The sequence below is a fragment of the Thalassophryne amazonica genome, chromosome 12 (genome assembly GCF_902500255.1).
Source record: "Thalassophryne amazonica chromosome 12, fThaAma1.1, whole genome shotgun sequence".
NCBI lineage: Eukaryota > Metazoa > Chordata > Actinopteri > Batrachoidiformes > Batrachoididae > Thalassophryne > Thalassophryne amazonica.
In genome coordinates, this window is record NC_047114.1 from 31,281,358 (window position 1) to 31,308,155 (window position 26,798).

The following is a 26,798-nucleotide window of genomic DNA, read 5'->3' on the forward strand; positions in this document are numbered from 1 at the left end:
TATATATATATATATATATATATATGGACACACAAACTTATGGTATCGCCTGAATATGAAAACTGCTGATGGCTTTGGGCTCATAGTCAGACCTGGTCGCTTCACTTTCATGATGCACTTGCTAACAGATGGCCTGGTCGTTAGCTGGTAAGCTTTCAGTCTGAGTGTATTTTCTGATGCTGTTTAGATATTTATGGAGTATGTTCATGTCCGACTTGGTTTTTCTAATGGTGTTTTTAGCTTTTTGGTTTGTAAGGAACGATTGCCATGGTAAATGGTCGGATATGGGAAAATATCGGACCGGAAATCAGCCCATCAGAGCGAGTGTAGCGTCTCAGCCATACAATAACAGATTTTATTGCACCTCCATCGATAGGGCTTCCTACCGAGATCTCTGTCATTTTAGTTGGATCAGACTGGTGCTGGCTCATGCTCCCAGATGTTTTCTTTTACTTCCATCTCGAGTTCCTTGTAGATATTCCTCTGTAGATATTTACAGATCTTACTGTGTTAGGATGTATAATGTCCATCTGCCATGAGGGTCTGGCCTAGTGATTTTCGATGGTTTGCACTCTCAACACTTGTATGACAGAATCGCATTGGTCATTTTGTGAAATCTCTTCCATTTTCTTTGAAACATTCGTTAGAAATCCCTGATCTTGTGCTCCAACTATAATTCTTTCTCCATCCAAACCAACTTCTCCATTTTTAAGCCACTGTATTGATCTATCTTTATCTATGTATTCCTTTTCAAGTTCTTCTTGGAATCGCCCAGCCATTTCAACCAGTCCCAGCAGAAGACTGCCCCTCCCTGAGCCTGGTTCTGCTGGAGGTTTCTTCCTGTTAAAAGGGAGTTTTTCCTTCCCACTGTAGCCAAGTGCTTGCTCACAGGGGGTCGTTTTGACCGTTGGGGTTTTACATAATTATTGTATGGCCTTGCCTTACAATATAAAGCGCCTTGGGGCAACTGTTTGTTGTGATTTGGCGCTATATAAAAAAATTGATTGATTGATTTCTGTGCTGTTTCCATCTGCCCACTCAAAGTTTGTGTTCTTTTTTGCTGTATTTTTCCTTGGCCTGTCTTGCTAGTGTTGTTGCAGGTGTCATATTGTTGCTTTCTCTCTCTTCTAAGAGGTCTCCACAATCTCCACATTTTCGTCAGTTTGATAAATGAGGTCTGTTGGGAAAAGGTCTCATTGTGATGTTGTGCTACCTACCTACTTTCATGACCCCTTCCTCAGAACTCTTTCAGTACTGTCCAATACTTATTAGAGATGCTCTATAGGTCTGGTTCATTTCAGTGAGACCTAGACCAACTTCTCTATGAGAGGGATATAGTCTGTCCATGCACTGATTTCTGTATATAACTTTGTGGCGTATGAGCACCTGGATGGCTTTTCATGTGAGTGCTCAGACTCCTTTTTCGTATAAATCTTTCTCCACACTCACAACAGCCAAATGGCTTTTCACCTGTATGAATTCTCATGTGTGTTTTCAGATTACATTTTTGCCTAAATGTTTTACCACACTCAAAACACACAAATGGTTTCTCTCCTGTATGAATTCTAAGGTGTTTTATAAGGTCGCTTTTTTGTCCAAACATTTTGCTACATCCAGAACAGCCAAATAATTTCTTTCCTGTATGAATTCCCATGTGCCTGTTCAGAAAGTTTTTTTCTCTAAATCTTTTACCACACTCAGAACAATCAAAAGGTTTCTCTCCTGTATGAATCCTCAGGTGTTTTATCAGATCGCTTTTTTGCCCAAACATTTTACTACACCCGGAACAGCCAAATAATTTCTTTCCTGTATGACTTCTAATGTGTCTGTTCAGAGTGTATTTTTCTCTAAATCTTTTCCCACACTCAGAACAGACAAACGGCTTCTCACCCATATGAATTCTGGTGTGTACATTTAGATAGCTCTTGTCTCCAAATGTTTTACCACACTCAGAACAGCCAAATGGTTTCTCACCTGTATGACTTTTCATGTGTGTGCTCAGACGGCTTTTTCGTGCAAATCTTTCGCCACACTCTGAACAGCCAAATGGTTTCTCACCTGTGTGAATTTTCATGTGTGTTTTCAGATTGCATTTTTGCTTAAATGTGTTACCACATTCAGAACAGCCAAATCGTTTCTTCCCTGTATGAGTTCTCATATGTCTGTTCAGAGTGTTTTTCTCTCTGAAAATTTTACCACATTCAGAACAGACAAATATTCCCTTTCCTGTGTGACTTCTCTTGTTTATGTCCAGACTGCCCTTTTGCCTCACCCTTTGTATACACTGAGGACAGTTTAAGAGCTTCTCACTTGCTTGAACTTTGTGTTGCATTGCAGAGTTCATGTGACCAAATGTTTTTCCACATTCATTGCAAATCAATTGTTTCTCATACCTGCTGTTTCTAACAAAGGCTTCACTGTCCTTCAGGCAGTTAAAATCCAAGCTTTGATGGGCCTGTGATACCAATGAGTTTTCTTCATTTTCTGTCTTCGCAGGGACAACAGTGAAAGGTAAGTTGGTGATATTGATGTCCTCTAGCTGGTGAAGCTGCTCTCTCGCCTGACTTGTCCAAAGCTTGTCTTCTTCCTCTTTAATGTCCTGCTGGTCAACATTCAGTTTCAACTGCTGATGTCCAAGCAGCATTTCTTCTTTCCTTATCAGCAGAAAGGAAAAAATGAAATTAATTACATTAAACACAGTGGTGTGACCTGACAACAGTCATTACACTGAAGGAACAGATGCTGTGGAATTGTACGTCAGTACTGCTCGGTTTAGATTTCAAACATTGAAGTGGACCCAGACTCTACATTTTCACAATTCTATTATTTCATGCAAATGAGCAAAAAACTCTGGTATAATTTTTCACCTTGGTGGGGTAGAAATGGACAGAAGTAACATGAGGGATCACAGCTGAGTGCAGTAGGAGCTCCTGTCAAAGTACATGGATGCTCAGAATTTACAGGTATTGTGTTATTTATGACACCTGAAAGTGTGGACATGCATTATTATGCTACTTTATTTTCAATATATTAAAGGGTATCAGTTTTTGATGATAATACACCAGGAAACTCTGGCACTAGCATTACTTCAGGTTTATAGGGCTGGATACAAAAACTCTCGTGTGGCTTGGTATACATTTTGTGGTCAATAGCTGGCATAATTACTCGCTCACAAATTCCTTTCAAACTTAAGTAATGTTGAATTTTCTAAATTGGTTGGGACAACCAGAGCATCTCAGACATGTGTTTGGTCCTATGTACCCTGCTCACATATTTTTACCTCCACCAAGGAGGTTATGTTTTCGGTCGCGTCCGTTTGTTGGTTGGTTGGTTAGTTAGCAGGATTACTCAAAAAAAATCCTCAACTGATTTCAATAAAATTTTTTACCAGGGGTGTATCTTGCCCTAACTTAGAAGTCATTAAATTTTGGTAATGATCTGGAACACAATCCAGATCCAGTAATATTTTTTAAGGATTCTTTATTATTGCAGGATAGGGCCAAATTCAATATTCTAACTTCATGAAGACGGGTCACAAAGGCTGAACAAAAATTAAGTTACGACACAACAATAACTTAGCATTTGTTTCTCCTCATTGAATAAACTTATTAGAAACTAAAAAAAACTTGTTCAGTTCATGCAGTTTCTCTTTATAAACACATTTGCTGAAGATCTAAGGGTTTAACCCTCTGGCGCCGACGCTGTCATATACGACAGCTGAGACCAAGCTTTACTAAATTATAAAAGTTAACTACGCGGACTTTTGAGCCACCGTCCACCATCTTTGTACTCCTCCTAGAAGCTGTGTGATGACGTGAGCAATGTGAGTGTCTAATCGGAATTGGTTCACCGTCACATGGTTTTCCAAAATCCAATCATAGGGCAGTTTCACCTCACGTGACACACCAAAGATTGTGTTTAGGAGTGATGTGTTACTAGTTGGCCCGTTTGAATAGCCCCTGGCTGCTCCAATGCTCCCTGCGTCATTACGCACAGCGAAAGTGAAAGTGAGCAGACGCAGAGCCTCTCATACAATCTCACGTGCTCAAACAGTGTGAGTATCAGGATTGCTCGACTAGTTTTCCTGTGAATGTTACTTGATAAGCCTGTGGCAAGCTCTCTCGCTCCAGCGTAAAGCACTGTTTACCATATCAATGGAGCGAGGGGGAGGGGCTGCTCCTCAAAATGAATGAGCCTCGAAGTGTGAATGTTGCTTTCAGAGCAGGAGAGAACAAACACACAGTCAACTTCATAGTAGAAGTTTGTGATGTGACCTTGAATGAATGAATGAATGAAAACTGTTTATTTCGAACATTTGATACAACAACAAATGCAAGATAGATCAGTGAAGACAACAACAAAAAAAGTTCCTACTGTGTACCCAACATGTCCGAAAAGGTGAAGCATCAGCTTATTTATTCCTACCCCTTCTTCCCCACAACCAGTAATACCCTTTGCCACATATACACATAGATTCCTATACACCTAAACCGATATATATATATATATATATATATATATATATATATATATATGTATATATATATATATACACACACACAAACATAAATATACACCTACACATACCTACTTACATACAAAATACTATATATTTACAAGCCGAAGCAAAAAACAAAAACACCCTAACCCTCATTACCCTTCCTCCTCCCTATACCTAGAAAAAAACATTTTTGTACCGCTGTTTGAACTGGTTCATGCTTGGACATTGCTTGAGCCCCACTCCCAATCTGTTCCACATCCTCACCCCGCAGACAGAAATACAGAAACCTTTTAATGTTGTTCGTGCCCACTGATGCTTTAAATTAAATTTCCCCCTCAGACTGCAATCCCCTGATCTGTTAAAAAACATTTTTAATATTTGCTGGAAGTAAATTGTTTATTGCTTTATACACGATTTGTACTGTTTGAAAATGAACCAAGTCTGTGAATTTTAAAATTTGGATTGTAAAAATAGTGGATTTGTATGATCTCTATAGCCAGTATTATGAATAATTCTTATAGCTCTTTTCTGCATTACTGATAGTGATTGTGTTGTACCTTTATAAGTATTACCCCATACCTCTGCACAGTACTGTAAATATGGTAAAACCAGTGAGCAGTAAAGAATGCGGAGTGAGTTGTGGTCCAGAATGTTTCGCTTTGTTTAGAACTGAAATGCTTCTTGACAGTTTACTTTGTATATGTTTTATATGAGTCTTCCAGTTTATCTTATCATCTATTATCACCCCCAGAAACTTATTTTCATGTACCCTTTCAATATCTACCCCCTCGACTTGTAACTGAACCTGTATGTCTGTATTACAATAGCCAAACAACATGTATTTTGTTTTACTTAAGTTTAATGATAATTTGTTTCTGTCAAACCATATTTTCAATTTTCCCATTTCTATACTGTCCTCCTCAGTAACTCCTGCAAATCCCCCCCTGAACAAAAAATGCTTGTGTCTTCTGCAAATAATACTAATTTTAATATTTTGAAAACATTGACAATATCATTTATATAAATTAGAAACAGTTTTGGACCCAATACTGACCCCTGTGGGACGCCACAAGCATTGTCCAAGCATGATGATGTATATTCCCCCAACTTCACAAACTGTTTTCTGTTACTTAAGTAGCTTCTCATCCAGTGCAACACCACCCCCCTAATCCCATACTGTTCATGTTTATTGATTAATATGTCATGATTGATTGTATCAAAAGCCTTTTTAAGGTCTATAAATATTTCAACTGAATGTAATTTGTGGTCTATGGCGTTTGTAATCTCCTCAACTGATTCTATTAATGCAAGTGATGAACTATGTGCTCTGAATCCATATTGACTATCAGTAAGTAATTTATGTTTATTTATGAATTTGTCTAATCTATTATTGAATAACTTTTCTAATAATTTGGAAAATTGTGGAAGCAAAGAAACAGGTCTATAATTTGTGAAGTGGTGTCTATCCCCAGTCTTATACAGCGGCACAACCTTAGCTATTTTCATTTGATTGGGAAATTTACCGGTTTGAAATGATAAGTTACAGATGTATGTTAATGGTTCTACAATCCATTCAATGACCTGTTTTACCACCACCATATCAATTTCATTTAAATCGGTAGATGTTTTATATTTACAATTATTCACAATGTCTATAATTTCTTTTCCATCCACTGCTGTGAGGAACATTGAACAGGGATTTCTTTCTATGAGATTATTATCCCAATCCTCAGGTTGGGAATCTGGATTTTTTTCTGCCAAGCTTGGTCCAATATTTACAAAAAAATTATTAAAACCATTGACTACCTCATCCTTATTTTCCTTCTTAACATTATTATCAATGAAATACTGAGGGTAACTCTGTTTTTTTATTACCATTTTGATAATGCTATTTAATATATCCCATATTCCTTTAATATTGTTTTTGTTATTATATGTTACTATAATATTCCTTCCTACATACCCGTATAATATTAGTTAATCTATTTTTGTATTTCTTATATCTATTTTCTGCCTCTTTAGTCTTTAGTTTTATGAATTCTCTATACAGTGTATTTTTCTTATTACATGCATTTCGTAACCCTTTCGTCATCCATGGTCGATCTTGGATTTTTTGTTTTCTGTAGTCTTGTTTAATTGGACAATTTTTATCATATAATGATGTAAATATTTGTAAAAAAGTTTCATATGCACTATCAACATCACTTTCACTGTATACCTTTTCCCAGTTTTGCTCCTGTAAATCCTTCTTTAGTGTGTTCATGTTTTCTTCTGTCCGCACTCGCCTGTATTTTATTTTCTCCTCTGGCTGATTCCGCCGATGGTTTCTATTATAAACGATGAAAACTGGTAGATGATCACTAATGTCATTGATTAATAATCCACTCACAGTATTATTCTCAATATCATTGCTGAATATATTATCAATTAAGGTAGCACTATGGGATGTAATTCTGCTTGGCCTGGTGATTTTTGGATATAAACTCATACTGTACATTATATTGATAAATTCATCTGTTATTTTATGCTTATTTGGATTGAGCAGATCAATATTATTATATTGAGAACGTTTTTTTCCATACAGTCGGTGAATGCTTCAATACTAGATCCTGGTGCTCTATATATACAGCTGACTAATACATTTTTGCTTTTTTCTTCACATATTTCAATAGTTATACATTCTAATAAGTTATCGATCACAGTTGTCATATTGTCTACTATTTTATAATCCATGTTCTTATCCACATATACAGCCACTCCTCCACTCTTATTCTTTCTGTTTACACAATTAAATTCATATCCATCCAGTTCAAAATCCATTCCTTTATCTTCATTGATCCATGTTTCTGATATAGCAATTATGTTAAATATTTTTTTAAATTGACTTAAATATTCTTTAATGTTGTTAAAGTTTGCATATAGACTTCTGCTGTTGAAATGGATTATTGATAATTTGTTATCCGTTTTAATGATCCAATTAAACTGTTCATCTGTATAATAGCAACAACTGTCATTGATATTTGAGAAGAAATTATTGTCCGGGTCTATATCGTGCTCCAAGTCCAGTACATTGTGGTCTGTGTATTTAAATGTTCTCAGTTCTACTTTTCCATGATCAGCAATCCTTTGAGTTATATCCTTCTTGTCTCCAGATGTAGATGATGTAGTAGATGAATAGGTTCCTCTGGTCTGTGTCATGGTGTTGTGATGTGTTTGTGTCCTCATACCTTATTGGTCGTATTTGTCCAGTTCCTCGATGTTACTGATTACCATAACCTTCGCTTGTTCTGGTGTTCCATTCAATTTGATAAATGTTTTGCAGTTGGATGTCCATGTCTGTTGAATTTGTCCCTGCTTTTTTAAGAAACGAGCTTTCCTGGCGATGTCTGCGTTTCTTTTGGTCAGATGTTCATTGATGAATACGTTTGTTCCTTTGAGTTTCCGTCCCTGTTTTAACAATGCCATTTTATGTTTTCTGTTGACAAACCTCATTATAACTGCTCGCTTGTCTCCATCCTCTCTTCTGGGCAGGGGGTGGCACGCTTCAATGTTATTACAGTCCATTTGAATACCTTTAGATTGCAGGAAGTCAGCCACCTGTTGTTCCACTGAGCTGGCCTCCTGCTCACTGGCCTCCCCTCCGCTGTCTTCTGACACCGCCCGTGCGTAGGATCGAGGTTTAATATGAATTCCTGTAATAATAACGTCGTTCATCCTTGTGTACTGTTCCAACTCCGTAACACGGTTCTCCAGGTACACCAGACGCCGGTCTTTCTCGGCCTTCTGGATCCGGAGAACCTTCACTTCTTCCACCAGCTCCATAATGGATTTCTGCTGCATTTTAACAACAGATTTCCTGAGACAAAAAGTCCAGGGACTTCTTGATATCGTCTCCCTCCTCCGCCGTCAGTGCCTTCTTCGGACCCATGGTCAGATAACGCCGCGCTGGCGCCTCGGTAAAGCCGCGCCGGTGGAACTGCGCTGGCACCTCGGGCTTCAGGTGGAGCCGCGCAGGTGGATGTGTGCAGGTGCCTCGGGCTTCAGGTGGAGCCGCGCCAGTGGATGTGCGCTGGCGCCTCGGGCCTCGGTGGAGCCGCACCGGTGGAACTGCGCTGACGCTGCTGTGGATCAGCGAACTTCAGGCTTGAAAACTAGTTTCTTCTCTTCTTTAAATCCACTCGTTTCTTCTTGCTGCTCTGCGATCTGTTTGTTTCTACCAACTCAAATATCTCGGCTTCATTAGCAGCAGTTAGCTGCTGTTTCAACAACCTTCTCAGCTCTTCCACCTTTTCGTTTGTAAGAGTAGAATGGGAGGCAGAGCCTTCAGCTTTCAGGCTCCTCTCCTGTGGAACCAGCTCCCAATTCAGATCAGGGAGACAGACACCCTCTCTACTTTTAAGATTAGGCTTAAAACTTTCCTTTTTGCTAAAGCTTATAGTTAGGCCTGGATCAGGTGACCCTGAACCATCCCTTAGTTATGCTGCTATAGACGTAGACTGCTGGGGGGTTCCCATGATGCACTGTTTCTTTCTCTTTTTGCTCTGTATGCACCACTCTGCATTTAATCATTAATGATTGATCTCTGCTCCCCTCCACAGCATGTCTTTTTCCTGGTTCTCTCCCTCAGCCCCAACTAGTCCCAGCAGAAGACTGCCCCTCCTTGAGCCTGGTTCTGCTAGAGGTTTCTTCCTGTTAAAAGGGAGTTTTTCCTTCCCACTGTAGCCAAGTGCTTGCTCACAGGGGGTCGTTTTGACCGTTGGGGTTTTACATAATTATTGTATGGCCTTGCCTTACAATATAAAGCGCCTTGGGGCAACTGTTTGTTGTGATTTGGCGCTATATAAAAAAAAAAAAAATTGATTGATTGATTGATTACCATTGTGTAATAGTAGACAGAAAATGCTTTGAGATGAAGACAAACAAAATGCACAGACCATTTTGTATATATTGTTCAAAATGTGCATTTGTGTTTATTGTTTGAACCTTTTTGTTGTACAGTCTTTCACACAAGAGCCCAAATTACCTTTATAAAGTGTCAAAACAGTTGTTTATTATAGTTTGCTGTGTGTTTTGAATAAATGTGTGTGGAAAATTATTGTCCGCTTTACTTTTTCCTTTCTTATTTCTGATTGTAAACCTTTATTACACTTATAAAACACAACTATAGCATATGATTGTGGGATGCAGGGAGAGCTGTTAACAGCAACAATATAACATTTATGCCAGGCGAGTGAACTGTCCAAAAAAAAATGCCCTCGGACCCTAGAGGGTTAACCACTGAATCTGAAACATGACGGTAGATGTGTGAAACACCATGGAATAAGTCTCTTTGCCAAAGGGTATTCCATGTGACATCAGTGACCCTATGGCCTTGGCGGAGGTTTGCACTCTCTGAGTGCTTCTAGTTATGCTTGTTTCTTTTTGGCTGCTCCTGTTTTGATCAGGTACAGCACAGTTACTTAGTGGTTAGCACTGCTGGCTCACAGCTACGGTCCCAGGTTCAGGAGAAGGGCTCTATATCGTGTCTCAAAACTCAATACAATATGTATCAATGGATGTCCAATACGATGTACATATGACAACACTATATATATATATATATATATATATATATATATATATATATATATATATATATATATATATATATATACACACATACACACACACACACATACACTTAATAGTGCTTACATAAATTTTATTTAAATGCATCCACAAATTGTAGTGTGTGGTGTTAGTGTGTAACCGAGCTTTTTAATACTTTAGTAATACTGCTTAATGTGTGCTGTACTACTATTACTCGTATTTTCTTTCACACATTTTCATATTTTCTTTGCATTTCACCTATCCTAAATTGATATCACAACCTACATATTTGTTTTATCAAGAATACTAACCCTAAGACTCTTAATTATTTTCATATTTATGGCTTGCCTAACTCTAACTGACCTGATAAAGTTAGAACACCAAACAGATCAAATTATGCCATGGTTTAGGGCCCCGTGACACATAGTACGAATAAGTAAGCGAACCACGAAAATATCAAGCCAACAGGCAGGCGTGAACGAACCCGCTGCGGCGGTGTTGTGCACGCAGCATGCACAACACTGTTGCAGCGGGAACACAATGCAAGCAGCTGGAGCATGTGTAACCACATTGCGCAGCTGCTGTGGGAAAAAAAAAAACATGCCACCCAGAGGATTCAAAAAGCTCTGATTGCAAGCCAAAAACTTTACCACTGTGCTACCATCCCTGGTCTGTAAAAGGAGCAGAAAAATGTCTGAATTAAACAAGGCAGATGGACATATTTAAAAAATAAACCACACCATAAAAACAACATAGCATTTTATTAAATACCTTTTATCAAGCGGATAATACAAGTACGATCTGTCTGTTCCTCTGTAAATGACCCATGGTCACAGACGTACAGTCATGAAATGACATGAGTGAGAAGCAGGGCACTCTTATGTAGACATCTACTGGTCAAGTGTGTCCTTGTGGACGGCACGCTATATGTGTTGGGGGGGAGCGGGGGGCGTGAACCACATGTACGCCACATGTGTTTCGGGGGAGGGAGGCGCGACCCATGCGCACACTTGTGACACACATGCAGGTCACATGAGTGTGGCTTTTTGCAAAGCCACACTCATGGGGGCACATAGACAAATTTCACATCCAGCTCGAAAGTGCCAAGCAGGTGAGCGGTGTTAGATGTTTGACATGTTTGTGTGACACCTGGAATTTGGCCGACACCTGCCGCGAGAGGGATCGAATGGGCTCTCACAGGGCACACTCTGTCTTTCAGCCGCTTGTGTGTGCAATAGTTGTAATGACAGCTGTATGAGGTGTTAGCGGCATCTCCGATTTGTAACAACAGCTGTACATGGCATTAGAGGCAGCTACGATTTTACACGAATTGTATATGTTTTCTGGTCCATGCGCAATTCGACCACATTCGTACTATGTGTGAAGGGGCCCTTAGACACTGCTTTAAAAAAAAAAAGTTTCACATACCACTTTTGTTATGCAAAAAAACCCCAACAAATTAAGTACTGTATTTTCTGGATTATAATTTTTTTAACTAGTTTTAGAGGTCCTGAGACTTACATGGGAGAATCACAAACCCAACCACAAATGTTCTTTACACTTAAAATATTATCTAAATTCAGGGTCTGCTAGTGAAGCTTAGGGCTAGCAGTCTGCAATCATCACCTTAATTTAATTAATTTATTTCCCAAACGCTTATTGAGTGTTGTTAGAAGGAAAGGTGATGTAACACAGTAGTAAACATACCACCGTCCCGTTGAAACATGTCGAAACATTCACCACATAAGTAAGAAACACAGATTTCCCATATATATATATAGATATCTATAGATATCTAGATATATATAGATATCTATAGATATCTAGATATATATATCTATATATCTATAGATATCTAGATATATATATCTATATCTATATATCTATAGATATCTAGATATATATATCTATATATCTATAGATATCTAGATATATATATCTATATATATAGATAGATATATATATATATAAAATAATAAAAATAATAATGAAAAAAAGCCTTTAAATCAAGCCTAGCAAACCGATTAAAAAGAACTGGGCCGACGTGCTGCGGCCACATTGGCTTTCATCAGGACTGGTGAAGGCTAATATGGCTTTTTGTTATTTTTCTTTTTGAACACTTCCTGGCATGGGTGGAGGTAGAGCGGAGGCCGGGGTTTCATTGGACTCCCCTGAAATCTGATTGGGCACAGACGATTGACATGTCATGGCACCACGTCTGGTTGAAAGACCTTCATTTTCAAATCGGTGAGTCACATTGACTGCTAGGTTCCTCCTGTCTAGTAGTTAGTGCTGTGTACCACAAAAACGTCTAATCCACCTTAGTAGAAGAAGAAAAATGTTTGAACTATGGACTTCTAATCACACCAAACTTATATTGGTGAGTAAACGACCGTATTTTATGCCAGAAATGAGGTCCAGGTTGTTAAAAGCAGCATTTCTCCTTTAATTCAGGTTGCCTTATATACACGTTTAAGTTAACAGACAGCAGCTGGTTCATGCTCTGTTGGCTTATTAGTGCAGCAGATAACTGAAACAATCCTTCAAATGATGATACAAGCATCAAATTCAGCACAAATACAGCTGGAGCAAAATTAATGAAGCAACTTTAACTTTTGACTCCTGTACAAACTGAAACTGACCTTGGTATTTCACACATTTTAATCTGTGTATTCCATTTCAAATACTTTTTTCTAAAATTATCTTCCTTAACTCAAACTGAAAGCAAATCTCTATAACTTGATACAAATTAATTAAAAATATCAAATCCAGCTTCCTGATGAAGTGGTGTAGAGGAGGATTTTCTTAAAAAAAGAACACATGAAAGTTCAGCTACAATTTGACAGAAAGTACATTTGAGATGAAAGCCTAGATTTGATGGTTTGGTGAAACTTTTGTATTTCTTCATAAATGATGTAAATAAAGTCCAAGACATATTCAGTGACTTGGAAATGTTCACGTTTCCATCCCCTGACTTGTCTAAAGAAAACTGGCAATAAAACTGATTATTATTGACAGGTTTTATCAAGTTTCAGAGATTTGCTTTCAGTTTGAGTTTGAGGAAGATAATTTTCGAAATTTTATTTTTTTTTTTTTTTTGTATTTCTTGTATTTAAAATGGCATAAACAAATTAAAAAGTGTGAAATTCCAAGTGTTCCAATACTTTTGGAGGGCACAGTATCCTAACCTTATGATGAGTGTAAAATGAGTGTGGTATTATTACCATTTTGTTTAAGAATGTTTAATTTTCACTGTTGCTGCACTTTGTATCAAATCATAGTCATATCTTATATCATAGTGATATGACAATTCAGTAAGGTATATCTTCTATTACACATTCCAAATCTAAGGTGGAACCCTACTGTTTACTAAGGTACACCTAAATATCTTAATTAAAAAAAAAGAGTGAGTGAGTAGAGCCACTTAGGTGCCTGGTCTTCAGAACCAGGGATGGTAGGTTGAAAAGCTTTTTTGATCCCATGGGAACTCTCGCTACCCATCTAAGCAGCTCAAGAATATGGACAGCATGTATATAAGTGACATTTACATGACAATATTGAAATTCAGTAATTTGGCCATATTGTACAGCCCTACTGTCAAATAGCTGAAAACTTTAAATATTAATTTACACCTACATTAAAAAAAAAATGCTTAAAGTGGCAGGAGGTTAATAGGGCTGTAACTGGGGGGGGGGGGGGGGGGGGGGTGTGTCAGCTGAAAAGCAAAAAAAAAAAAAAAAAAAATGCTTAAAAAGGTGGGGAGTATGGGGGGCAGAGTCCCTCCAGAAGCTGAAAGGCAAAATACGGAAAATGCTTAAATAGGCGGGGGGTCTGGGGGGGCGGAGCTCCCCAGAAGCTGAAAGGTTTTAGTCATGCTCATGCTCCCAAGAACCATTCTACTGAAAAAGTCTGAAGGACCTAAAGGACATAGTTAGATGGCGAGGAGCTTTTCCAGGCATGTGAGAGGCAAATAAAAAAAAAATGCTTAAAAAGGCGGGGGGTCTGAAGCTGAAAGGTTTTTGCCATGCTAATGCTCCCCTGAAGCATTTACTCAAAATAAAGTCTGAAGGACCTAAATGACACGGTGAGATGCTGATGAGTGTCGCTCATTCATGTCTGCGACATATGCATATTAGGACTGCATATTAGGACTGAAGTCTCCTAGTAGCATTCTTAGCACTTTTTTGTTGCATCTTAAAATGATGTCATCATTGATTGTGATATTTTCTGAGGCACAATTTGTTACCGTTACAGGCCTAGGAGTTTGATGTTCATACTGACAGGACATAATGTTCCAGGAGAAACTCACCAGGGTGCAGAAGATGACTTTCAAGAGCTGATCTGAGTGAGCTGAGGAACTGTTGTCTCTGGTTTCTTTTCTCCAGACAAAACTTTAAAATCAGCTTTACACTTTGGAAAATCTAAAAAGAGAAAAAAATGCCACCTAAAACACAGGTCTATAAATCTATTAAATGAATTTATAAAAACATTTCTAACAGTAATGTGTTTGTCTGTCTATATGTGGCCTTGCAACAGACTGCCATCCTGTCCAGGGTGTACCTCACCTCAAACCCTATGAGTGCTGGGATAGGCTCCAGCCCCACCGTGACTCTTAACTGGAGTAAGTGGGTATCCAAAATGGACAGATATCTAGTCAAAAAATATTCCAATAAGCATTTAATTAATAAAATTCCAGTAAATCACTTTTATAGCCAGCTTTCCTTAGACAAGTCATGGAATGGATACAGGAACATTTCCTTTATCCACTGAATGTATCTTGGACATCATTTACATCAGTTTTTTAAAAATACAAACAGTATGGTACTGTATGGTAAATCTGTCTGGAAGAGGCAGTTCTCAAAACTTTTGTGACCATGCGACAAAGAGACAAGTGAGGGAAGCCATCAAGACACCCATGACAAATCTGAAGAAGTTCTAGGTGTCTGTGTCTATGATAAGCCAGTTTCAAGTTTATCAGTGCGCATGCACGGAGAGCTGGCTAACACTTCCGGTTCACAGGTCAATGCATACAAACATTCACGCTAGTAAGAAGACAGTTTTTGAAACAACACAATGGCTTAAAAAGTTAAAATAAGTTACACTGTGGACAAAATGGTATGTAAATAGTTCAAAAGTCAGTATTTGTATTTATTTTTCATGCATTTTTGTTTTTGTGAATGCAATACAGGTGAGCTGTTAGTTACATTCATGGTTCATAAATATAATACAGCGATAAACGGTGACCATTCATTTTGTGATTTATTGCTTTTGTTAAAGATAACTGTTTGGGATTTTATTTATTTTTCGTGCGTTCATTTTGGTTTGTGTAATGTTCACAAATGCAACACGGCCGAGCCATTCCTGTAACACTTTATAAATATAATACAGAGATAAACTGTGACTATTAATACTGTGATTTACTGCTTTTGTTAAAGATGATGACCGTGTTTAGGATTTTATTTTTCAGTTATTTTTAATGTGTTCATTTTGATTTGTGTAATGTTTACAAACCCAACACGGCCGAGCCATTCCTGCAACACTTTATAAATATAATACAGAGACTGCGATTTACTGCTTTTGATAAAAATGATGACCATGTTTGGGATTTTATTTTTTATGCGTTCGTTTTGGTTTGTGAACGCAACACGAGTGAGCCATAGCTTCATTAACAGTTTATAAATATAAATATTATGGTAGACAAAAATGGCACAAAATCAGGAAATGGTACACAAAAATTTGCCTATGGTAGATGAAGCCACAAACCGGACAACATTGTCCTAAAAAGCTACAAACCGATGGTAGGTTCTGCAACAATTATTCAATTTTAAATTACTGTTCGCTGATATATACACAGACAGTGAAGAGCTTCACTCATTAAAGTCGGCGACATCGAACATATAATGTGTGAAATATCAAGGCTCCGCTCCCCCGCCAGGCCCCCCGCCTTTTTAAGCATTTTCGTATTTGCCTTTCAGCCTCTGGAGGGGCTCTGCCCCCATACTCTTCACCTTTTTAAGCATTTTTCTTTTTTTTGCTTTTCAGCTGAACCCCTAATTACAGCCCTCTTAAGCCCATGCCACTTTAAGCATTGTTTTTAATGTACATGTAAATTAATACTCAAAGTTTTCAGCTAGGGCAGCACGGTGGCTTAGTGGTTAACACTGTTGCCTCACAGCGAGAAGGTCGTGGGTTCAATTCCCGTGGCCTTTCTGTGTGGAGTTTGCATGTTCTCCCCGTGTTTGTGTGGGTTTCCTCCGGGTGCTCCGGTTTCCTCCCCCATCCAAAGACATGCGGGTTAGGTGGATTTGAATCTTTAAAATTGTCCGTAGGTGTGTGTGTGGGTGTGTCTGTGTTTGTCTATTTGTGGCCCTGCGACAGACTGGCGTCCTGTCCTGGGTGTACCCCGCCTTGTGCTCTGTGACTGCTGGGATAGGCTCCAGCCCCCCGTGACCCTTAATTGGACTAAGCGGTAGAAGATGAATGAATTAATGAGTTTTCAGCTAGTTGACAGTAGGGCTGTACAATATGGCCAAATTATCGTATCTCAATATTGTCATATAAATTGTCATGTAAATGTCACTTATATACGGGTGATTCTTACACTATGGGCACTTATGTCCTTTGATCATATTGTATGAAAAACAGAAAAAAGGGGAAATTTCACACTTTTATACTTACCTTTACAATGAAAGTGTGTTACGAAATTTGTTCTAGTAGTCTATGATGACTTTTTCACCTTTTTTCAGCATCATTATATGCAAATATTGCCATTTTGTGCTTGTCCCACACCCAGACTTTTGATCTTCAATGATAAAAATGAATGGTAAAGAAACGTTTTTTTCTATCCATCCATCCATCCATCCATCCATTTTCTTCCACTTTATCCGGAGTCGGGTCGCGGGGGCAGCAGCTCAAGCAAAGCCGCCCAGACCTCCCGATCCACACACACCTCCTCCAGCTCCTCCGGGGGAACCCCAAGGCGTTCCCAAGCCAGCCGAGAGATGTAGTCCCTCCAGCGTGTCCTGGGTCTTCCCTGGGGCCTCCTCCCAGTGGGACGTGCCCGGAACACCTCTCCAGCGAGACGTCCAGGGGGCATCCGGAAAAGATGCCCGAGCCACCTCAACTGACTCCTTTCGACGTGGAGGAGCAGCGGCTCGACTCCGAGCTCCTCCCGAGTGACCGAGCTCCTCACCCTATCTCTAAGGGAGCGCCCAGCCACCCTGTGGAGGAAACTCATCTCGGCCGCTTGTACTCGCGATCTCGTTCTTTCAGTCATGAGCCTAATCTCATGACCATAGGTGAGGATCGGAACGTAGATTGATCGGTAAATCGAGAGCCTTGCCCCTCTACTCAGCTCTCTCTTCACCACGACGGTCCGATACAGCGACCGCATCACTGCAGATGCTGCACCGATCTATCGATCTCACGCTCCATCCGTCCCTCACTCGTGAACAAGACCCCGAGATACTTAAACTCCTCCAATTGAGGCAAGGACACTCCACAGACCTGAAGAGGGCAAAGCACCTTTTTCCGGTCGAGAACCATGGCCTCGGATTTGGAGGTGCTGATTTTCATCCCAGACGCTTCACACTCGGCTGCAAACCACCCCAGTGCACGCTGAAGGTCCTGATTTGACGAAGCCAACAGAACCACATCGTCCGTAAACAGCAGAGACGAGATTCTGTGGTTCCCAAACCAGACCCCCTCTACACCCTGGCTGCACCTAGAAATTCTGTCCATAAAAATAATGAACTGAACCGGTGACAAAGGGCAGCCCTGGCGGAGGCCAACGTGCCCTGGAAACAGGTTTGACTTACTACCGGCAATGCGAACCAAGCTCCTGCTGCGGTCGTACAGGGACCGGATAGCCCTTATCAAAGGACCCCGGACACCGTACTCCTGGAGCACTCCCCACAGGGTGCGCCGAGGGACACGGTCGAATGCCTTCTCCAGATCCACGAAACACATATGGACTGGTTGGGCAAACTCCCATGAACCCTCGAGCACCCGATGGAGCGTGTAGAGCTGGTCCAGTGTGCCGCGACCAGGACGAAAACCACACTGCTCCTCCTGAATCTGAGGTTCGACCATCGGTCGAATTCTCCTCTCCAGTACTCTGGAATAGACCTTACCGGGGAGGCTGAGGAGTGTGATCCCCCTATAGTTGGAACACACCCTCCGGTCCCCCTTCTCAAACAGAGGGACCACCACCCCGGTCTGCCAATCCAGAGGCACTGTCCCCAATCGCCACGCGATGTTGCAGAGGCATGTCAGCCAAGACAGCCCCACAACATCCAGAGACTTAAGGTACTCAGGACGGATTTCATCCACCCCAGGAGCCTTGCCACCGAGGAGCTTTCTAACCACCTCGGTGACTTCGGCCTGGGTAATGGATGAGTCCGCCTCCGAGTCCCCAGTCTCTGCTTCCTCTTCGGAAGATGTGACGATGGGATTGAGGAGATCCTCGAAGTACTCCTTCCACCGCCCGACAACATCCCCAGTCAGGGTCAACAGCTCCCCACCTGCACCGTAAACAGTGCTGGTGGAGAGCTGCTTCTGCCTCCTGAGGCATCCCACGGTTTGCCAGAATCTCTTTGAGGCCGACCGATAGTCCTCCTCCATAGCCTCCCCGAACTCCTCCCAGACCCAAGTTATTGCCTCTGCGAATGCACGGGCTGTGGCACTTGCCGGTACGTTTTTTCTAATGTTTTAAAATATCTCTGAATAAAATATCAGTAAAATAATCAAAACATAATTGGGGTATTCAATATCATACAACTGCTGTGATTTTTTTAAACAAAATGTAGTTGTCCCACACTATTGCCGTAATTTCCACCACAACACTGTAATGTCCCTTTAAACAGTTTGTATGCAAGATTGTTTGGGTAGTTTCTATGGAGATAAACAGTGACATCAGAGCACATGTATATAGCGCCAAATCACAACAAACAGTTGCCCCAAGGCACTTTATATTGTAAGGCAATGGTGTGGTGGAAATTACATTTACAAGGCCAATAGTGCCCGTAGTTAAAGAATCACCCATACATCCTGTCCATATTCTTGAGCCGCTTAGGTGGGTAGGGAGAGTTCCCATGGGATAAAAAAGCTTTTCAACCTGCCATCCCTGGCTCTCAAGACCAGGCACCTAAGAGTCTCTCAGTCTCTCTCTCTCTCAGTCTCTCAAAGATATTTCAGTGTACCTTAGTAAACACTAGTAGAGTTCCACCTTAGATGTGGAATGTATAATAGAAGATATACCTTGCTGAATTGTCATATCAATTTGATATACAATATGATTTGACACAAAGTGCAGCAACAGTGAAAATTAAACATTCTTAAACAAAACAGCAATAATATCACACTCACTTTGCAATCATCATTAGGATACTGTGCCCTCCAAAGGTATTGGAACACTTGGAATTTCACACATTTTAATTTGTTTATGCCATTTTAAATACAAGAAATACAAAAAATAAAGAAATAAAATTCCCAAAATTATCTTCCTCAAACTCAAACTGAAAGCAAATCTCTCAAACTTGATAAAACCTGTTAATAATAATCAGTTTTATTGGAAACAATGCATCTGAAATGGAATAAACAAATTAAAATGTGTGAAATACAGTGTTCCAATACTTTTGAGGGCAAATGAGAAACACTGAGGAGCAGCATCTTACATCTCATATATAGTGCAGCAGATAAGAGAATATTTAGAGTGGAATCTTGCAAATGGTGATACAAGCATCAAATTTGGCACAAATAATCCATAGACATTAAAGTCAAATTCAGGGGTGGGCAACTTGTTCCAGAAAGGGCCAAGAGGGTGCAGGTTTTCTTTGCAGCCACTGATTCCACCAGGTGATTTCACTGATTAACTGATTCCGTCTGCTCAAGGTGATATTAATCAGTGAAATCACCTGGTGGAATCAGTGGCTGCAAAGAAAACCTGCACCCTGTTGGCCCTTTCTGGAACAAGTTGCCCACCCCTGGTCTAAATTAAAAGATGCTCCAATCATATAGAAAACTACACCACATTATTTGCGTGATCATAAAGATTCCAAAAAAGGTATAGTTTGGACAATCTCTGACTGGTTGTTATGAAGTTATGAGGTTAAAAACAGAATGGTGACAAAGGTCAGTTTCAGTTTGTACAGGGGTCAAAAGTTAAAACTGCTCCATTAATTTTGCTCCAGCTGTATTTGTGCTGAATTTGAAGCTTGTATCACTATTTGAAGGATTGTTTCAGTTATCTGCTGCACTAATAAGTTAACAAAGCATGTTAGTTTAAACGTGTGTACATAAGCCAATTAACGGAGAAATGCTGCTTTTAACAACCTGGACCTCATTTCTGGCATAAAATACGGTCCTTTTCTCACCAATATAAGTTTGGTGTCATTAGAAGGCCATAGTTCAAATGATGTGTTCAGTTCAAATCTGGAGCAAACATTTTTCTTCTTCTAAGGTGGATTAGAACTTTTTGTGGTACACAGCACAAACTACTGGACAGGAGGAACCTTGCAGTCAATGTGACTCACTGATTTGAAAATGCAGGTCTTTCAACCAGACGTGTGGTGCTGTGACATGTCAATCATCTGTGTCCAATCAGATTTCAGGAGAGTCCAATGAAACCCCGGCCTCCGCTCTACCTCCACCCATGCCAGGAAGTGTTCAACAATGGATATTTCCTGTTTCACTGTGACTGAGAATTCGGCACTTCCTGTTTGAGTGTGAGCTTGCCATTGAGTTCCCTCGAGATTCCATGGGATCTCGTCTGTCAATCCAGGAAGTGTTTGACATTTGAACATTTCTTGTTTTACTGTGGATTTGAAAACTGGCACTTCTTGTTTAGGACGCCCTGTACCATAAGTGAACTTTGCGCCACTGCGTGACGCTTCGCTCATATAACTGCCCCTTGCGGAGTACCGTTATATAGGGAGGTGGTGGTGTAACAGCTTACACGTTGGACTGGGATGCCAGCGACTCAGGTTCGCTTCCTGATGGCAATCACGCTCACGACTGGCACTCTTAACATCTGTGCTGGGGGTGAGTGACACGTGCCATGGGCCCTTCGTAGACTTTCGTTGACTACCCACGTTAAATAAGAAACTCTTCTTCTTCTCTTCTTCTTCATCTATTTCTGCTGGCTCTGAAAGCACACTTTCTACCCTTACCTGAATTGATCGATCACTAAGAAAATTCTTAATCCATTAAAACAGCCTCCCACGGACCCCTGCATCATGTAGTTTTATAAGTATGTAGTTCCCTCCACATACTATCATAAGCTTTTTCTATATCTAAGAATACAGCAAATACAGCCTCCTTATTTATAATAGCTGTCCTAATGTCTCTTTCCAATACTGCCACCAAATCAATCGTGCTCCTCCCTCGTCTAAACCCATTCTGGTAATTAACAAAAAACTGCTAGTTTCAAGAAAATATACAAGTCTGTTGGTTACCATCCTCTCCATCACCTTACACAACACAGAAGTCAATGCTATTGGCCTGTAAGATGAAGGAGAGTACAGATCCTTTCCTGGTTTCAGAATAGGGGCCACAATAGCACACTTCCAAGCCTTTGGCAAAATTCCTTCCTCCCAGATAGAATTAAACAGTGCTAAAATTTCATGCATCGTCCCTTCATCCAGATGTTGCAACAGTTTATAGCTAATCCCATCCTGCCCTGGAGTGGTGTTAGCACCATCTTGAATAGCATCTTTCAACTCTCTATAAGAAAAATATAAATTATACTGGCTATCCGTCTCAGGCACTCCTGCTAATTTAAACCTGTTCTCCACCAGCAACACCTCCCTTAGCCTAAGCATGTCTTCTCCTAGATACCTTGAGTTACGAACATCCTGAAAGGTCTTAACACATGTCTGCCTTTTCTTTATAATTAAGCGCTTCTCTATGCCCGTCACTAAGAACTGGCATGGCTGAGCTCACATACTTTCCAGACATCCGGTGGATCCTGCTCCACAACTGCTGAACAGGGGAGTATGGACCAAGGGTGCTACAAAACTGTCTCCAGCATTTTTTCTTTTCTGCTTTTATTGTTTTCCTTGCCATTGCTCTACACCGCTTAAATTCAACAACATTTCCCAGTGTGGGGTATTTCCGCACCCTAGCAAAAGCCTGTTTTCTTCTTTTCATTGCCCTATCACACTCCTTATTCCACCAGGGAACAATAGCACAATTTCCAAAATTTTTCCTACAGGGAACTGTTTCTGATGCAACCTTCATAATCACAGTTGTTAAGGAATCACGCAGCACATCCACTGAACCATCACTATCAATGCCTTCTATACCTGCTGCTGTACCCTCACTGAATCTCGCCCAGTTAGCCAGAGAAAAAATAAGCCTGGCAATTCTTTCCCCAAGATCCACTGGCACTGACCTAATGAACCGGCTGAGGATTGGAAAGTGATCACTTCCCAGTGAGTCCTCCAACACTTCCTAGCTCCCTACCCGTGCCAGCCTTGAGGAAGTAAACGCAAGATACAGACATGATCCTTTTCCTGAATGAATGTCTAATTGAATTGGTGCACTAGTGTTCATAATTACCAAGTTTGCAACCTCCAGAAAATCTTCAATTACAGGCCCGTTTGAGTCCTTTTCCTGACTTCCCCACAATGGGTTGTGGGCATCAAAATCGTCCCACCCAAACCCCAGATGAACCAGTTCTGCTAAAAATATCCTCAAGTTCTGCTAAAATCAAAGGATTACATGGATTGTAACAATTAACCAAAGACAACCAACTGCCATTAGACCAAATTTCAATTATCTGACACTCAAACGACCCTCCCACTTACATCATTTGTACTGGATACCTGTTCTGATAAATGTAGCACATCCACCACCAGTCCTATCTGGTCTGTCCTTACGGAGACACACATAACCTGGAATAACAATATCAAGGTTAGGCTTCAGCCATGTTTCTTGGACACAAATAAAATCTGACTTTGACTGACAGTCCCTAATACATTTCTTGAATTCCTGTCCATTTGCAATGAGGCTTCTTGCATTCCACTGCAAAATACAAACCATAAGAAAGTGATTAAGCAATATCACTGAAACACATCAAAAAGGCTTCTACATCATCCCCTTCCATTTCCATTTCCCTTTCAACTAAGCTCACCCGACTCGTCCTCATGAACTCATGTAGTGTCTGGGGAGCAAAGTTTTTGAGCATCAAGAATCTGTTGGCAGCCTCAGTTACAAACTTGACATCAGATCTTGACCCTTTCTCTCTAGCTCCATATATTACATCAACCATAAGGGCCAGAAAAGCCTCCTTATGGACCACAAAAGAGTTCCGGGGTTCTGGTACGGCCAGGGGCGTATGGTGCACTACAGGTTCATTCACAGCAGAGCCAGTTGCAGCAACGGGACGGACCCCTCCTTCCACCCTCTTTACAGCATCAGCGTATGAGATTTTGTGCTGCTCTTTGACCTCTTGAACTTGCGTAGCTTTTATGAAATGATTACACACTTTAGATGACGCCATATGACTTCTCCCACAGTTGCAGCATTTAGGAGCGAGACCGTCAAAATTTGAGATATCATGACATCCCCCACATTTTGCACATTTTCTGTCACCTCTACAAGCAGCTGTCATGTGGCCAAACCGCTGGCATTTAAAGCACCTCAGCAGGGGTCTTACATAGGCCCTAACCAGATATGACAGACAGCCAATAAACACTCTCACTGGGAGAATGCTCCCTTTAAATGTTATCAGAACTGCGGTACTAAGATTGCCCCCTTCACGGGCTTTGAAACGCTTCACTTCAACGACTTCTCCTTCACTGATATTTTCCATAATTTCGTTTTAGGCACATCAGCAGACACACTATATATGACACCTTTAACCACTTCGGTCTGCTCTGGGATGAAAACTTCCACTTTTTTCCCCACACATTTTTCCAATTTTTTGGGCCTTAGCCAATTGATCCGCACTGGAGCAGAACACCAAAAGCGCCCCATTAGGAGCAGTTTGAGCTTTCAGGCTATCACCAATACTCCTTAACGATTCTACAATTTTTTTGAGGATTCAGAGTCCTGAAACCCTCACCAGTCTTATCTTTAAGCTTGAAAACAGGTTTAAATTCCGATGTAGATTTCGCCATTTTCGCCCCTCTACTCCCTTCCTTCTCTAGAGAAAATGATCTCTCCTGCTTTCCCAGTACTTTTAACTTGTCCCTGTCACCACCCCCTGATGAGGAGGGCATGATGGACACAAGGACCTAAAGGTGAGATAGGTTATCAAACACACTAACGCTAGCAGGCGGTAGAGAAGACAAGTGGTGCTGGCACACCGAATTACCGGGCCTATACAGGCCGTCGACCGGTATCTTCACAACCACTTCCCTCTTACCCCACAGGAAACCAAATACAGTGTTAATAAATCCTAAATTTCCTACCACTTATGCAAATGAAACCGTGTTGTCATACAGCAAAACACTGAGCTCGAAGGATGATGCTGTTTGCTCAAACGAAGTGGCTATGGGTACGTACATCCGTATCTTCTGCAGGACTGTTAAAGGTACGGAGCCGCGCTGCGTTGAACACAGCAGCAGCTGCAGCAGGACGCTTCAGCTCAGCAGCTTGAACAGCGCAGATCTGTGTAACTTTCAACACTAATATTTGGGAATGTGTGTGTGTGTCAGAGTAAGTTTAATACTTTCCTGACATAATTTAATGTAATTTAATTTTACGGGCTCAATATCCAAGTATTTTGCGAGCAGTTTTCTGAGTGTGTTCCGTCGCGAATCCCCATTGAAAAATGCATTAACATCCGGGTACTTCATCAATATTTTGCCTGGTTAGGAGACGTCATGTCGCTGTCCATGAAGGGATGTTTTCGTTTGGTGTGCAGCATTGGGAGTGCACTCTGTAGTTCTCATATACAGCTCCATGGCTTCACTGAAGATACGGGCAATGTACAGATGAGTTTTGAAGCCTGCCAGACCTTTAGGCCGCATATGGTACGGGTACGGACATATCTGCACATTCTGATTGGTCAGTAAGACACCCTCCATATCTTTAGAACGGTCTCTGTAGATACGGGTCCATACCCGTAGCCACGGCCTTGCTCAAAAACCCCGCCACGGATCCTCTTGTTCACTTCCGCTTCCTCCAAGTTTGCTCTTTAACTCCCTGCTTATTGTCCTTTACAACACTGTAATATATATATATATATATATATATATAAGATTATAAAATTCGGTTTGTGTTTATTAAGTTCCACGCACGTAGCAGACACGGAGTTTTAGCAAGTTTTCAGGGTCTCATGCATGCAGTCTCTTATTAATGTGATGAAATGCATAAAAAAATACATTTTGGTAGTATAATGTTCATTTGCAATTGTCACCTGGTTTCTCTATGTTGTTTAGACTGCATCGACTCTCTGGCGCGCAAGGGATTATGGGATAGCTCAATAAGGCGAATTGGAGAACTTTACGTAGCGCAACTTTTGTCTGTTGCACGACCGTTCACAGCCTCATAGTGAAGTGGAGCAGAGAAAGATTTTCATACCACAAAACCGATCAAATCTAGACTTGCATCTCTCATGTACCTTCTGGAAAACCTGTATCTGGAAATTTCACATCTTAAGAAAATCCTTCTCAGTGCCACTCCACACGAAGCTGTATAACCGATGACGCAACAGTGAAAATTCACACTGCGGAGTGTGAAGGCGCTAAAATTTTCTTATCTAACGAATTATTAAAAGGACTGAACCTTTAATCAGATTCAAAAGTTTATAAAAGACGTTTCCGTTCAGATTCTTAATTACTGTGGTCATTACCAGACCGTAGCGTCCATATAAACAGACGCTAACAGCTAGCCAAGATCTAACTTAAATACTGAACTTCAATACACCAAGCAACATGCTGCCAACAACGTTGTTCCACAATTGTTTTTTCAGTAACGCAAAGTTTCAACTTGAAGCCTCAGCACATCAGTTCGCTTTCTGTTTGTGACCAAAACAAACAAAAAGCTAACCTGCTACGTAGGTGAGGGCCGCCGCCGCCGCTTTTTTCTCTTGTAATTTATTGGCGGTTGACATCCGGACGTTGCATTACCGCCACCCACTGCGCAATTGTGTAACAACAGGAGTGAAGCCATCGACGGAGTGACAAAATAAAACAACAATAACAAAAAAAAAAACAAAAAAACCTAGATAAATAAGGCAACTAAATCCTACGAAAAGTCCCTGTGTCCTTAAGAACTTAAACACAATTTCCAAGCTGACGGCACAGAGAAGGAAAGTAGTCCCTCAAGAGAGAGCCTGGTAGGTGAGGGCCATTTCTTCTTCTGTCGTTTTTTTTTTTCTTCTTCTTATTCTTGGTTGTCGGCAGGCTAGGCACGGTCAGTGCATTGCTGCCCCCCTCAGGTCATAAGACACAGAACGCCTATTAAATGTCAAAGAGATAGACACAGCACCCCTATATTTTCCAATACAACCTACAATTTTTTCAAAAACAAACCACCAAATTCGCTCTCTCCTTTGAACAGGCTCCATGCCCCAGTAATGTCCTCAAAGAAAAGGTACTACAACCCAGATCTGCCAAACCTTAAAACATGACCCTTCTATCCTCTGCATACAAAGGGCAGTGTACAACCCCTGGCAAAAATTATGGAATCACCGGCCTCGGAGGATGTTCATTCAGTTGTTTAATTTTGTAGAAAAAAGCAGATCACAGACATGACACAA

At 40.7% G+C, this 26,798-nt stretch overlaps 1 protein-coding gene across 1 annotated transcript; it reads right to left on the reverse strand.

The window, feature by feature from the left end:
* Window positions 1-967: 967 nt before the first annotated feature.
* Window positions 968-26,155, reverse strand: LOC117522516 (gastrula zinc finger protein XlCGF57.1-like). The gene is made up of 3 exons (XM_034183957.1): window positions 26,087-26,155; window positions 14,400-14,511; window positions 968-2,654 (listed from the first exon to the last, which is right to left on the reverse strand). The coding sequence occupies exon 3, from the start codon at window positions 2,642-2,644 to the stop codon at window positions 1,322-1,324; it is 1,323 nt and encodes a 440-aa protein (XP_034039848.1). The 5' UTR covers window positions 2,645-2,654; window positions 14,400-14,511; window positions 26,087-26,155; the 3' UTR covers window positions 968-1,321.
* Between the last annotated feature and the right edge of the window lie 643 nt (window positions 26,156-26,798).

Excerpts from the sequence above, each read along its gene's own strand:
- LOC117522516 (XM_034183957.1), bottom strand. The coding sequence starts at position 2,644 with ATGCTGCTTGGACATCAGCAGTTGAAACTGAATGTTGACCAGCAGGAC.